Source organism: Nerophis ophidion, linkage group LG25 (assembly GCF_033978795.1).
Source record: "Nerophis ophidion isolate RoL-2023_Sa linkage group LG25, RoL_Noph_v1.0, whole genome shotgun sequence".
Classification (NCBI taxonomy): domain Eukaryota; kingdom Metazoa; phylum Chordata; class Actinopteri; order Syngnathiformes; family Syngnathidae; genus Nerophis; species Nerophis ophidion.
Genome location: NC_084635.1, coordinates 1,874,057 through 1,889,844, shown reverse-complemented (window position 1 = coordinate 1,889,844; position 15,788 = coordinate 1,874,057). Strand labels below are relative to the sequence as shown.

The window sequence follows — 15,788 nt, the reverse complement described above, 5'->3', positions numbered from 1 at the left end:
ACCTTTAAAGGGGAACATTATCACAATTTCAAAAGGGTTAAAAACAATAAAAATCAGTTCCCAGTGGCTTGTTGTATTTTTGGAAGTTTTTTTCAAAATTTTACCGGTCTCGGAATATCCCTAAATAAAGCTTTAAAGTGCCTTATTTTCGCTCTCTGCGAAGACACTGGCCATTTCCCTGTGACGTCACACAGTGCTGCCAATGTAAACAAACAATGGGAATACCACAGCAAGATATAGCGACATTAGCTCGGATTTAAACTCGGATTTCAGCGACTTAAGCGATTCAACAGATTACGCATGTATTGAAACAGATGGTTGGAGTATGAAAGTATTGAAGAAGAAACTGAAGCTATTGCGCAAATAGCTATTGACGCTATTCATAGCCATAGCATGGCCGAAATAGCTGCGTTAGCATCGCCGGTAAAATGTGCGGACCAAACGATCAGGACTTTCGCATCTTTTGACACTGGAGCAACTTAAATCTGTCGATTGGTAAGTGTTTGTTTCGCTTTAAATGTGGGTGGAAGGAAACGTAATATAGTTGCAAATGCATCTACAGGTTATCCATACATCTCTGTACCATGTCTGCTTTAGCACCGCCGGTAAATAGCATGTTAGCATCGATTAGCATAGCATGTTAGCATCGATTAGCTGGCAGTCAACATCAACAAAACTCACCTTTGTGATTTCGTTGACTTAATGGTTGCAAATGCATCTGCAGGTTATCCATACATCTCTGTGCCATGTCTGCTTTAGCATCGCCGGTCAAATGTGGAGACACTCTGGCACATTCAATGGGGGTCTGGCGGCAGACACTTTGACACTTTTGCAACTTGAATCCCTCCCTGTTAGTGTTGTTACACCCTCCGACAACACACCCACCAGGCATGATGTCTCCAAGGTTCCAAAAAATAGTCAAAAAAACGGAAAATAACAGAGCTGAGACCCGGTGTTTGTAATGTGTTGAAAATGAAAATGGTGGGTGTGTTACCTCGGTGACGTCACATTCTGACGTCATCGCCTCCAGCGCGATAAACAGAAAGGCGTTTAATTCGCCAAAATTCACCCATTTAGAGTTCGGAAATCGGTTAAAAAAATAGATGGTCTTTTTTCTGCACCATCAAGGTATATATTGACGCTTACATAGGTCTGCTGATAATGTTCCCCTTTAAATACCCCCAGGGGTACGGGTACCCCCATTTGAGAATAACTGCCATAAGCAATCTAGCAAATCAATAAAATCAACAAAGCTCACCTTTATGTATTCACGCACAGTATAAAACGTTTGGTAGACAAAATGAGACAAAGAAGTGGCATAAAACACGTCTTTTTGTGGCAGTGTCAGAGAAAGTTGTACTTGGATACAAACTACGGTGAGTTCAAAACCTGCTGAAATTAGTTGGACAAAACGGTGCTTGCCAAATACTCTCATCAGTGAAGCATGTTTAATAGAAACAGTGGGATCTCTAAGAATTAGGAAGGTTTGTGTCATGTTTGTTCTCCAACAGAAACCACGAGGGCGGCGCTAAAGAGCCGCGGTATGTACAGTCAACAGCCTGCATCGCATGACTAATATTTAATGCAGTGAAGTTTGTAAAGTGCATTTTGACGTCACTTGTTGTCATCCACAGGGATGATTAACACCACCGATGGATGAGTGACAAGCTACTTGAGTGACTATTTTTAACTCTTTAATTTGTCTCGTTTTGTTGTGCTTTGTCGTGGTATTAGCATGATGAATTAAAAATGTGTGAGCAGGTGTTTCACGCCTTCAAAATCAGCACAAAGCCCCAGAGACATTCTCCATCAAAGGTTTGATCTGGCTTATAATATTTATAGCATTTTTAAACAATATTTTTATTGAAGATTTCCACACTTATTAGCACTAATTCTCACAATCTGCTTGTCACAGTCCTGGCTTTGGTGTAGTTGTGTGGGACTGACAATATAAATGATATAAATGACATATATTTGGCCGACTATAGAGTTTTTGATACTATTTTGGTAACGTAAAATGCATGATGATGACAAATCCTAGTCCTACGCATTTAAAAGCGACAAGCAAAACGAACGCATTGATGAGTTTTTTTTTTTATAGTAATCTGGTGGCTGAAGTCCCTCCACAGTGAAAAAACTATTCTAGGTCAGCAATCCTAGGATCCATGACGGCAAATATACTAAGTTTCTTAAAAGTACCAACCCAGGAGGGCGAGTAATAGCTAAACATGCTACACTACACACTGGAAGGGAACAAGTTAATTGCTAACCACAATTTAGTGCAGTGGGTCTCAACATTTTTTTAATTCAAGTACCCCCTAATCAGAGCAAAGCATTTTCGCTTGAGAAAAAAAGATATGCGCACGTCCGCCATTGTAGTCCGTGCCGACAGCGTAGTGTTATGATTATTCTTTTTCGCTTTCTTCTTTTCTAATATAAAGTAGCGTAAGGTTATTACTTATACCTGTCAGTAGACGAGCTATCAAAGTGCTAACAACTGTAGCGCATTTAGATTATTTACCCAAGGAACTATAGTTATTAGAGGGTTCCGGTCAGACGATTTTTCACGGAACACATATCCGGCATTGTTGGTACACTAGCACAGTGGTCCTCAAGCTTTTTTCAGGGATGTACCCCCTGTGAACATTTTTTTAATTCAAGTACCCCCTAATCAGAGCAAAGCATTTTTGGTTGAAAAAAAGAGATAAAGAAGTAAAATACAGCACTATGTCATCAGTTTCTGATTTATTAAACTGTGTAACAGTGCAAAATATTGCTCATTTGTAGTGGTCTTTCTTGAACTATTTGGAAAAAAAGATATAAATATAACTAAAAACTTGTTGAAAAATAAACAAGTGATTCAATTCTAAATACAGATTTCTCCACATAGAAGTAATCATCAACTTAAAGTGTCCTCTTTGGGGATTGTAATAGAGATCCATCTGGATTCATCAACTTACTTCTAAACATTTCTTCACAAAAAATAAATCTTTATCATCAATATTTATGGAACATGTCCACAAAAAAATCCAGCTGTCAACACTGAATATTGCATTGTTGCATTTCTTTTCACACTTTATGAACTTACATTCATATTTTGTTGAAGTATTATTCAATAAATATATTTATAAAGGATTTTTGAATATTTTTAAAGAAAATCTCACATACCCCTTGGCATACCTTCAAGTACCCCCAGAGGTATGCGTACCCCCATTTGAGAACCACTGTCATAATCCATCCATCCATTTTCTACCACTTGTCCCTTTTAGGGTCGCGGGGGACAAGCGGTAGGAAATGGATGGATAGATGATGTATTAAAACTATGTGTTAATTACAAACATTGTTTATTTAACAAAACAAAATTAAATATGATTGGATTTCGTTTCTCACAACATTTCCGTATACCGTATTTCCTTGAATTGCCGCCAGGTATATAGTACGCACCTGCCTAGAATTACTGCCGAGTCAAACTCGTTTCGCAAAATATTATTTTTATTAGCGCATGTCTAGAATTTCCGCTGGGCCAAACTCGTCACGTCACGAGTGACACTTCACCTGTCATCATTTTCAAAATGGAGGAGGCTGATTTCAATCATTTGAAATCGCATAAAGGGAAGAAGATTAAGAGCTATTCAGTAGGATTTAAGGTCCAAGCTATTGAATATGCTAAAAAGAACAGGAAGCAGCTATGTTTTATTAATATACCGTAGCTGCGTGTGTCAAATATGAGTCATTAAATGACTCCCGCCTCCTGGTGGTAGAGGGCGCTAGTGATCCTTCTTGTAACAACTTGGCTCCAGAAGAAGTGACAACAAGCAGCAAGAGTGAGCAGCGATCCTTTATTATTTCCTCTCGCTTGCACTTTTAACATGGAGGATTACATATCTGAAATAAAAACAGTTTTCTAAACTGGACTTTCAATCGAAGCAGGATGTAATAAAGGAAGATCTCCATCCAGACAGAGAGACTTTTAAAACTGAAGAAAGATAAGGAAGACTTCTATAAAAAAGATATTGATGCTTTTGATCAGAAGGAGCTGTGCATGGACTTCATTTATAAGTAAAGGTAAGACCATAATAACGTATTTTTTTTAATTAAATGTGCTTTTCATGATGGTATCCTTACATCACACTCAAATTTATAAGCGCAGGCCTAAATTTTTGGTATGCGCCAGAGTGAGAAGAGGTTTTAAAATAATTAGCGCATGCTTGCCTTTACCGCATGCCTTTGGTAAACGCTGAAGTGAAAAGAGATTTTAAATTAATTAGCGCCCCTGCTGCAATTTAAGGAAATACGCTAGTAACTATTCAGGGACTAAAAGCTAGTCAGTCGATTTCTTCATCTTCCTGCATTTGTTTGTATTAGTTATCATTTTAGTCAAGGAGTTAGGGGACGAGCACACAACATTTCATGGTACCAATCAAAGGACAGTCAAACAAACTCCTTTCAAAGCAATCAAAAATTCCACTCCTTCAGAATGCCCTTCAGCAAAATAAAATTGGCACACGTTGTTACTGAACCTATCTAAAACACGATCTGACCCTACACACACACACACACACACACACACACACACACACACACACACACACACACACACACACACACACACACACACACACTCTTGACTGGAGAGGACAGCTTTTTCAAAAGTGTAATTAGAGAAGCTAAACCCAAGTAGCTACTCAGCCAAAGCAGATGATGAAGGCAGTTACCAAAGCCTCTCAGCTGGACCATTATTAACAAACTAAACCCTGACCCCCCTCCACAAATCCCAAAGTCAAAGAAGCACAAGCAGAAGTCCTAATTAAAGAAAACACCCAGCTGGATCCTTACCAAAGCTAGTATGTTACACAAATTGGGTCATGATTGTGTGTGTTCTTCTCCGTTCACAAAGTCATGACAGCAAAACACGCCTCCATTCTTCCGCAGACTGAGAGCTAACTTGAAACTTATTTGCTTCATGAAGACAACCCCCCCCCCCCCCACACTTGGTATATCCAAGTACTTCCTGTCAGCGTAACAGGATGTGATGTAAGAGTCCCCGAGCTTGTCAAAATCAACACAGAAGAATAACAACAAACATCCGTTACAAAAATAACGTGGCCTGGTTAATGTTTAATGTTAGTGTGGTATGGAAGACATTATCAGCAGCGATGTCTGGGCTTATTCAGTCCTGGTCAAAAGTTTACACTCGAGAAGGATGTCTTGTAGGGATGTCTTGGGTGTCCCACTTTTCAATTCAATATCAATTCTTGGGGTCACGATTTGATTCAAAATCGATAATTTTTTCAAATTCAACACGATTCTCGATTCAAAAAAGATTTTTTCTCGAGTTAAAAGGATTGTGTATTCATTCAATACATAGATTTCAGCAGGATCTACCCCAGTCTGCTGACATGCTAGCAGAGTAGGAGATGTTTTTTAAAAGCTTTTATAATTGTAAGGGACAATGTTTTATCAACTGATTGCAATAATGTACATTTGTTTTAACTATTAAAGGAAGCAAAAATATGACTTATTTTATCTTTGTGAAAACATTGGACACAGTGTGTTGTCCAGCTTATGAGATGCCATGCAAGTGTAAGCCACTGTGACACTATTGTTCTTTTTTATTATTTTTATAAATGTCTAATGATAATGTCAATGAGGGATTTTTAATCACTGCTATGCTGAAATGATAACTAATATTGATACTGTTGTTGATAATATTCACTACTTTTGTTTTGTTCTGTGTGGTGTTTGTGTCTCCTCTCAATTGTTCTGTTTATTGCAGTTCTGAGTGTTGCTGGCTCAGGTTCGGTTTTGGAAATGGATTGCATTGTTATGGTATTGCTGTGTATTGTTTTGTTGGATTGATAAAAAAAAATAAATATATATATATATATATAAATTAAAATCAAAAATATTGATTTTTAAAAAATGAATCGCACAACGTGAGAATCCCGATTCAAATTCGAATCGATTTTTTCCCCACACTCCTAATGTCTTGAGTTTCTAATAATTTTCTACAACTCTTATTTTTGTGTGATGTAGTGATTGGAGCACATACTTGTTGGTCACAAAAAAACATTCATGAAGTTTGGTTCTTTTATGAATGTATTATGGGTCTACTGAAAATGTGACCACATCTGCTGGGTCAAAAGTATACGTACAGCAATGTTGATATTTGCTTACATGTCCCTTGGCAAGTTTCATTGCAACATTTTCAGTAGACCCATAATAAATTCATCAAAGAACCAAACTTCATGAATGTTTTTTTGTGACCAACAAGTATGTGCTCCAATCACAACAATATCACGGAAATTATTGGAAACCCAAGACAGCCATGACATTATGTTTAGGGATGTCCGATAATATCGGACTGTCGATATTATTGGCCAATAAATGCTTTAAAATGTAATATCTGAAATTATCGGTTTCTAAAAGTAAAATTCATGTCTTTATAAAACGTTGTTACACGGACGTAGGGAGAAGTACAGAGCGCCAACAAACCTTAAAGGCACTGCCTTTGTGTGGCGGCCCAATCACATAATATCTACGGCTTTTCACACACACAAGTGAATGCAAGGCAAACTCGGCCAACAGCCATACAGGTCACACTGAGGGTGGCCGTATAAACAACTTTACCACTGCTACAAATGTGCGCCACACTGTGAACCCACACCAAACAACAATGACAAACACATTTCGGGAGAACAGCCGCACCGTAACACAACAGAAAAAATACCCAGAACCACTTGCAGCACTAACTCTTCCGGGACGCTACAGTATATACACCCCCCCCCCCCCCCCCCCAACCCCTCAGGGAGAGCATGTCTCAAATTCCAAGCTGATGTTCTGAGGCATGTTAAAAACAATAATACACTTTGTGACTTCAATGATAAATATGACAGTGCCATGTTGGCATTTTTTTCCATAACTTGATGGATTTATTTTGGTAAACCATGTTACATTTTTTAATGCATCACAACAAATTTAGGCATAATAATGTGTTAATTCCACTACTGTATATATCGGTATTGGTTGATATCGGAATCGGTAATTAAGAGTTGGACAATATGGGCAAAAATGCCATTATCGAACATCTCTCAGTTTTTTAATGTTCTCAAATGCATGTGAACTTTTGACCGTGACTGTACATAATGTCTCCAATGTTGCCAGCCAGCCTGTCTTAAAAACCCAGATGAAAACGTTATTATATTCTCTTACCTGAGTCAGAATCTTTCTGGTCTCCATTTGCTCCAGTTGTGAATGGCAGTTTCCTCTTAGAGGCCTTTTCTTTCATCTCCTTGACCCCATCACTGCGATCCAATTTGGGAGTCTTGTTTGACAACACTTTTTCCTGTCAACAAAATACATCCCATCATGACAAGTGGCAGACAACAGATGTTATAAATTCAACTGATATTTTCAAAAGCGAGAAATGGTAGATTCTGAACATCCAAGTAGAAGAAGGTGAATGTACTCATAAAGCCGAGATTCTTTGTGGATTTTACAAGAGATGTTTCAATTAGGCATGGTTACCGTTCACGTTTGAACAAATACGATACAGATTCCTGATACCGGGACATCCATCTCAGTACACAATGATACCAAGTTCCTCCGGGACATCCATCTCGGTACACAATGATACCAAGTTCCTCTACTCTTCTGTGTGTCAATAAATATTAATTGTTGTTATAATACAATCAAATGTTTTATTGTACAAACCCCGTTTCCATGAGTTGGGAAACGGGGTTCAAGCCATATTCAGTTGAATATGCTACAAAGACAACATATTTCATGTTCAAACTCATAAACATTTTTTTTTTTGCAAATAATTATTAACTTTAGAATTTGATGCCAGCAACACGTGACAAAGAAGTTGGGAAAGGTGGCAATAAATACTGATAAAGTTGAGGGATGCTCATCAAACACTTATTTGGAACATCCCACAGGTGTGCAGGCTAATTGGGAACAGGTGGGTGCCATGATTGGCTATAAAAACAGCTTCCCTGAAAATGCTCAGTCTTTCACAAGAAAGGATGGGGCGAGGTACACCCCTTTGTCCACAACTGCGTGAGCAAATAGTCAAACAGTTTAAGAACAACCTTTCTCAAAGTGACATTGCAAGAAATTTAGGGATTTCAACATCTACGCTCCATAATATCATCAAAAGGTTCAGAGAATCTGGAGAAATCACTCCACGTAAGCGGCATGGCCGGAAACCAACATTGAATGACCGTGACCTTCCATCCCTCAGACGGCACTGTATCAAAAACCGACGTCAATCTCTAAAGGATATCACCACATGGGCTCAGGAACACTTCAGAAAACCACTGTCACTAAATACAGTTTGTCGCTACATCTGTAAGTGCAAGTTAAAGCTCTACTAGAAGCGAACCATCCAGACTGATATTGATGCAAAGTGTAAAAGCCAGCATGTGTGATGGTATGGGGGTGTATTAGTGCCCAAGACATGGGTAACTTACACATCTGTGAAGGCACCATTAATGCTGAAAGGTACATACAGGTTTTGGAACAGCATATGCTGCTGTCTTTTTCATGGATGCCCCTACTTATTTCAGCAAGACAATGCCAAGCCACATTCAGCACGTTACAACAGCGTGGCTTTGTAAAAAAAGAGTGCGGGTACTTTCCTGGCCCGCCTGCAGTCCAGACCTGTCTCCCATGGAAAATGTGTGGCGCATTATGAAGCGTAAAATAGGACAGCGGAGACCCCGGACTGTTGAAGGACTGAAGCTCTACATAAAACAAGAATGGGGAAAGAATTCCACTTTCAAAGCTTCAACAATTAGTTTCCTCAGTTCCCAAACGTTTATTGAGTGTTGTTAAAAGAAAAGGTGATGTAACACAATGGTGAACATGCCCTTTCCCAACTACTTTGGCATGTGTTGCAGCCATGAAATTCTAAGTTAATTATTATTTGCAAAAAAAAAAAAAAGTTTATGAGTTTGAACATGAAATATGTTGTCTTTGTAGCATATTCAACTGAATATGGCTTGAAAAGGATTTGCAAATCATTGTATTCTGTTTATATTTACATCTAACACAATTTCCCAACTCATATAGAAACGGGGTAAACCCAATAAGTTTTTCAACTTGTTTAAGTCGGGGTCCACGTTAATCAATTCATGGTCTCTAGTTTTTCACATTTGTCTCTGCTACGGGCTTTGGAGGAGAAAAAAAATGCATTGATCTTTTTCCCCCCACTTAAAGAGCTGGAAAACATGTTGGTCGCCTCTGCGGTTTGGAAAGTTGGAAGTGTAGCTGATGTAAATGCTGCCATGTTTATCAACTAACGGCATTGTTTAATGATATGTTGTGTTGGAAAGTGGTTTTAAAGTGTCTATTTTCCCCACAGCTGGTTATTGCATCAGGCCATTCCTGAATAACTATTGACTGAAAACAGATAACACCACGTTATGAAGTTGTACTTTATGGGGATGTAACCATATGAAAATGTCACATCACGGTTATTGTGAGCAGGATGATTAAGGTTATCTTTATTATCACGAAATTGCTGAAAGTGCTCAAAAAGTACCTAAATGAAGAAGTTTTTTTTTTTTTTTTAAATACCATATTTTCTGGACCATAGGGCCTGATTATAAGGCGCCCTGCCCATGAGCAGGTCTATTCAGATCTTTTTTCATACAAAAGGCGCATTAAAGAAGTCATATTATGACTTTTTTATAAATTTATACATTTTTTAAACTTTTGCTTCCAAGCAAGTGTATTGTTTTTAGCGGTCAACCCCTGGTAAGCGAAGCAACGGACGGGTCAAAAAAGAGAAAAAGCATTTAATGGTTCATGGGCAGATTAATTTGCTTTCACTGATGACAAAGTTGTTATTTTCCCTTTTTAGTTAACTTAAAAATGCCACATTTCTAGGGGTGTAACAGTACGTGTATTTGTATTGAACCGTTTCGGTATGGAGGTTTCAGTTCGGTACGGGGTGTGTACCGAATAAGTTTCTAAGCTAAAGTCTTAACAAGCCGCTTTGCTTCTTCTGCCTCTGTCTCAGCAGCCAGCATTGTCCCACCCACACAACCATCTGATTGGTTACATATATAGTAGTAACAGCCAATCAGCAGTGTGTATTCAGAGCGCATGTAGTCAATACTTCAGCGTCAAGCAGATAGGTGTTTAGCAGGTGAGCATAAGGCAGCGTACTCTCCCCAAATGATAATAAACACCTCCCAGTCAACTACTACTAACATCACTATGAGCCCATTGACCTTCTAGAACAGGGGTAGGGAACCTACGGCTCTAGAGCCAGATGTGGCTCTTTTGATGACTGCATCTGGCTCTCTGATAAATCTGAGCTAACATTGCTTAACACGATAAGTAATGAATAATTCCACTGGTAATCAGTGTTAAAAATAACATACAAAATATAAAAAAATTCTCATGCATTTTTATCCATCCATCCATTTTCTACCTCACCTGTTCAAGAAGTCAAGAATGGTAAGAAGTATTTTATTCATTATTAGTTAGCTTCATAATAAAAATGTTATTGAAAAGAATAACAGACGTGTTCTACCCTAATGTTGGTTTTACATAAAAATGCACACATTTAGTTGTATTCAGTGTTAAAAAAATATGATATGGCTCTCACGGAAATATATTTCAAAATATTTGGCTTCCATGGCTCTCTCAGCCAAAAAGGTTCCCGACCCCTGTTCTAGGAACTTAAACTGCAGCTCAGCTCGCTCGCAGTTCTGGCTTGAAGTGAAGGCTAATTAGCTTTTAGCGTAACATTAGCTCATTTTGTGGTGTGTGTGTGTTTTTTACGGACAGAAAAGCTTGATAAAAATATAACATTTACATGATAAAAATCAACTACAGGCTTCCCAAATGCTGTAATAAATGAAGCATGATGAGCTGATTTGAAACTGTTTAATGGTGCACTTTTTTATGTAGAAGAAAAGTTTTGTCATTTTATTTAATCTGAGCAACAATTTGAGGCAGTTTAATGTTAATTAACGTGGGCAGAATTATTATAGTGTTCCCAATGTGAAAAGTATAAAGCCCATCCATTCCATCCATTTTCTACCGCTTATTCCCTTTCGGGGTCGCGGGGGGCGCTGGCGCCTATCTCAGCTACAATCGGGCGGAAGGCGGGGTACACCCTGGACAAGTCGCCACCTCATCGCAGGGCCAACACAGATAGACAGACAACATTCACACTCACATTCACACACTAGGGCCAATTTAGTGTTGCCAATCAACCTATCCCCAGGTGCATGTCTTTGGAAGTGGGAGGAAGCCGGAGTACCCGGAGGGAACCCACGCAGTCACGGGGAGAACATGCAAACTCCACACAGAAAGATCCCGAGCCTGGATTTGAACCCAGGACTGCAGGACCTTCGTATTGTGAGGCAGACGCACTAACCCCTCTGCCACCGTATAAAGCCATTGTTTACAAATTTGCTGAATAAATAACCAAAACATTTATATTTTGTTGTTTTCTTATTGTACCGAAAATGAACCGAACCGTGACCTCTAAACTGAGGTACGTACCGAACCGACATGTTTGTGTACTGTTACACCCCTACACAGTACACAGTTACACCCCTACACAGTACACAGTTACACCCCTACACAGTACACAGTTCAGAATATTGGAGCGAGTTGATTTTCTTCTTAATTCCTTAATAAGGGAATAGTCAAAATAACTTGGTGATTTGCTTCGTTATACCCAGAAATAAAATGCGAGAGTCCTTGTTTGTGAAGTCTATGATTTCCTAAATTCTATAGCGCAAGTGTAACAAAAACCCTGGTTTAAGGTTTATTTCTATGAAAAGTGCCTCACAAAAACATAGTCCACTTACTAAAGGAAACAATAAATCTGAAAGCCTATAAAATGTCATCTAAAAGCGTGTTAATGATGGCACATGTCATGTGACCTGCATGTTTGAGCGCCAAGCACATGTGAACATCACCTCTTCATACATTTCTTGCTCTCTCTCTCTCTCTCTCTCTCTCTCTCCACATGGCGTGTTTTCCATTATGTGGCGACTCTTTGAACTCCTCCCCCATGCCCTGCCCCAGTCATAAGACGATGATGTCATGCTACAGTAGAGACAAGCAGTGTTCAGCTCCAGTGAGCGAGCTTCTAAGTCAGCCACCCCAAAAAACCCCTGAACTAATTCATGTAAAAAATGCGCTGCCAGACAATGTGTTGCCTGCAAAAAGTGGAGACAATGATAGAAATGTCCCAAACAGAGTTGTTTTAGTTGCATTTAAATGTCTTATTTCCAATGCTGTGACCGGCTGGTCGTCCCAGATCTGCCTTCATGTGACAACCCTGCGGTCTTCCAGCAATGCCTGCGTTTTTTCGTTTCACTCTGCCTTCCACCCACCCTCGTGCGCTGGGTTCCCTCCCTCCCTTCCCACCGTGCCAGAGTCTGATGCAATCCTTTGCAGAGGGCTGTAAATCTATGCCTGCATAAGCTGCACCTCTCTGCACTTCGCCTCTTGTTGCTGCTGCTGGTGTCTTTAACGCTTGACACCCGCATCACTTTGCAGCCATGAAAAACACATGCCTGGGCCCGTGTCACATTAGGGGGATGCCTCCCACATTAGGGGGATGCCTCCTTTACTGCAAACACGGGACAGTTAGCACCTTCTGTAGTCTTTTGTGTCAATTTTGAAAACAAATAGAGGCTGCCGTATGTCCTTGAATTGCCGCTGAGTATATAGTATGTGCCTGCCTAGAATTACTGCCGGGTCAGACTCGTTTTGCAAAATAATTAGCGCATGCTTAGCATTACCGCCGGCTCAAGATTAACGCCGGGTCAAACTCGTTTCACTAAATATTATTTTTATTAGCGCATGTCTAGAATTTCCACCGGGTCAAACTCGTCACGTCACGAGTGACACTTCACCTGTCATCATTTTCAAAATGGAGGAGGCTGATTTCAATCATTTGAAATCACATAAAGGGAAGAAGATTAAGAGCTATTCAGTAGGATTTAAGGTCCAAGCTATTGAATATGCTAAAAAGAACAGTTAGCAGCTATGTTTTATCAATATACCGTAGCTGCGTGTGTCAAATATGAGTCATTAGTGAAGTGAAGTGAATTATATTTATATAGCGCTTTTTCTCAAGTGACTCAAAGCGCTTTACATAGTGAAACCAAATATCTAAGTTACATTCAAACCAGCGTGGGTGGCACTGGGAGCAGGTGGGTAAAGTGTCTTGCCCAAGGACACAACAGCAGTGACTAGGTTGGCAGAAGCGGGTATCGAACCTGCAACCCTCAAGTTGCTGGCACGGCCACTCTACCGACCGAGCTAAACCGCCCATTAAATGACTCCCGCCTCCTGGTGGTAGAGGGCGCTAGTGATCCTTCTTGCGACTACTCGGCTGCAGAAGAAGTGACAACAAGCAGCGATCCTTTATTTTTTCCTCTCGCTTGCACTTTTAACATGGAGGATTACATAACTAAAATAAAACAGTTTTCTAAACTGGACTTTCATTCGAAGCAGGAGGTAATAAAGGAAGATCTTCATAAAGACTGAGAGACTTTTAAAACTGAAGAAAGATAAGGAAGACTTCTATAAACAAGTTATCGATGCTTTTGATCAGAAGGAGCTGCGCATGGACTTCATTTATAAGTAAAGGCAATTCAAGGAAATACGGTCTGCTTTTTTTTTTATAGCTAGACTTTGTGTGTTTGTAGTGATATCAAACATACCTTTTTCCCACCCTGCTTTTCCACCATGTCGGTGTTAAGTGGGAAGTGGTCCAGCTGGGGGGTTTTAGAACCCCCACCTTTGGGCATCGTTCAGCTCTCCCCACGCCAAGCTTCATTCACGCTGCCATTGCATCGTCATCAACCGTCTGGAAGGGGACAACAAAAAAACGGGGACAATGGGAGAAGGTTAACATGTGACCAAAGACATTTCCATGGCCTTACAGTCAAGTGCTGGCTACTGTTGTACTAATAAAGTACCGTGGTGACACTGCTGCTAATATGAGGAGAGGCACATGGTATGCTAACACACACACACACACACACACACACACACACACACACAGAAACAGAATGGAGACAGAAGAGGGACATAAACACACATTTTGCTCAACGATATATTGACCTACAAATTATTGCCATTCATTTTTAGAGACCAAATTACTAGAGATGTCTGATAATGGCTTTTTTGCCGATATCCAATATTCTGATATCGTCCAACTCTTAATTACCGATTCCGATATCAACCGATACGGATATATACAGTTGTGGAATTAAGACTTTATGCCTAATTTAGTTGTGATGCCCCGCTGGATGCATTCAATCAGTGGTCCCCAACCTTTTTGTGTCTGTGGACCGGTCAACGCTTGATCATTTGTCATGAAAAGGGGAGTTTTTTGGGGTTGGTGCACTAATTGTAAGTGTATCTTGTGTTTTTATGTTGTTTTGATAAAAACAAAAACAATTAATACAAAATTCTTCTGCGGCCCGGTACCAATCCAACCCGGTGGTTGGGGACCACTGTAATTAAACAATGTAATCCAATCCACTTTACTTACATAACACATTTAAACAACAATAACGTTTCCAAAGTGCTGCACAGCCATGTTAAAAACAATATTAAAAAAACAATATTATGCTCCACCAATGACTGAATAAAAACCAAAAATAAATACATATAAAACCAATATTTAAAAAAACAATATAAAAACAAATATGATTAAAAACAATTTTAAAGGGTAAAATCAAAACAGTAAAATAAAAATCAAAGTGTATAAAAAAAAACAGAGGACCACACAACTCACGTGGTGTTAAAAGCCAAAGAATAAAAGTGGGTCTTAAGACGAGACTTAAAAGAGTCCACTGTGGAAGCAGTTTGAAGATGGAGGGGCAGAGTGTTCCAGAGCTTAGGGCCGACCACAGAGAAGGTCCTGTCTCCCCTGGTCTTAAGTCTGGTCTTGGACACCACGAGCTGGAACTGGCTCTCGGACCTCAGAGCGCGCGTAGGGATGTAACAAGGTTTTACAAAATAAATCAACTTAAGTTATGGGGAAAAAGTGCCAACATGGCACTGCCGTATTTATCGTTGAAGTCACAAAGTGCATTATTTTTTATAAACATGCCTCAAAACAGCAGCTTGGAATTTGGGACATGCTCTCCCTGAGAGAGCATGAGGAGGTTGAGGTGGGCGGGGTTGGTTAGTGGGGGGTGTCATTTGTAGCGTCCCGGAAGAGTTAGTGCTGCAAGGGGTTCTGGGTATTTGTTCTGTTGCGTTTATGTTGTGTTACGGTGCAAATGTTCTCCCGAAATGTGTTTGTCATTCTTCTTTGGTGTGGGTTCACAGTGTGGCGCATATTTGTAACAGTGTTAAAGTTGTTTATACGGCCACCCTCAGTGTGGCTGTTGACCAAGTATGCTTTGCATTCACTTGTGTGTGTGAAAAGCCGTAGGGATATGTGATTGGGCCTGTAAGGTTTATTGCCGCAACTTAAAGTGTCCTCTTTGGGGATTGTAATAGAGATCCTTCTGGATTCATCAACTTACTTCTAAAAATTTCTTCACAAAAAATGAAAACTTTAACATCAATATTTATGGAACATGTCCACAAAAAATCTAGCTGTCAACACTGAATATTGCATTGTTGTATTTCTTTTCACACTTTATGAACTTACATTCATATTTTGTTGAAGTATTATTCAATAAATATATTTATAAAAGATTTTTGAACGGTTGCTATTTTTAGAATATTTAAAAAAATCTCACGCACCCCTTGGCATACCTTCAAGTACCCCCATTTGAGAACCA

The 15,788-nt window shown here is 39.5% G+C and overlaps 1 protein-coding gene across 4 annotated transcripts in view; it reads right to left on the bottom strand.

Annotated features, from left to right (window-relative positions):
* ankrd11 (ankyrin repeat domain 11) overlaps positions 1-15,788 on the bottom strand; it is a 288,681-nt gene that overhangs the window by 54,162 nt on the left and 218,731 nt on the right. For all 4 annotated transcript variants that reach the window (XM_061887685.1, XM_061887689.1, XM_061887687.1 and 1 more), the window contains exons 3-4: positions 13,707-13,852; positions 7,213-7,345 (exon numbers count right to left, since the gene is read on the bottom strand). In XM_061887685.1, the coding sequence (XP_061743669.1) occupies positions 7,213-7,345; positions 13,707-13,793 (220 nt within the window). In that variant the 5' untranslated portion in view covers positions 13,794-13,852. The remainder of the gene's footprint in view (positions 1-7,212; positions 7,346-13,706; positions 13,853-15,788) is intronic.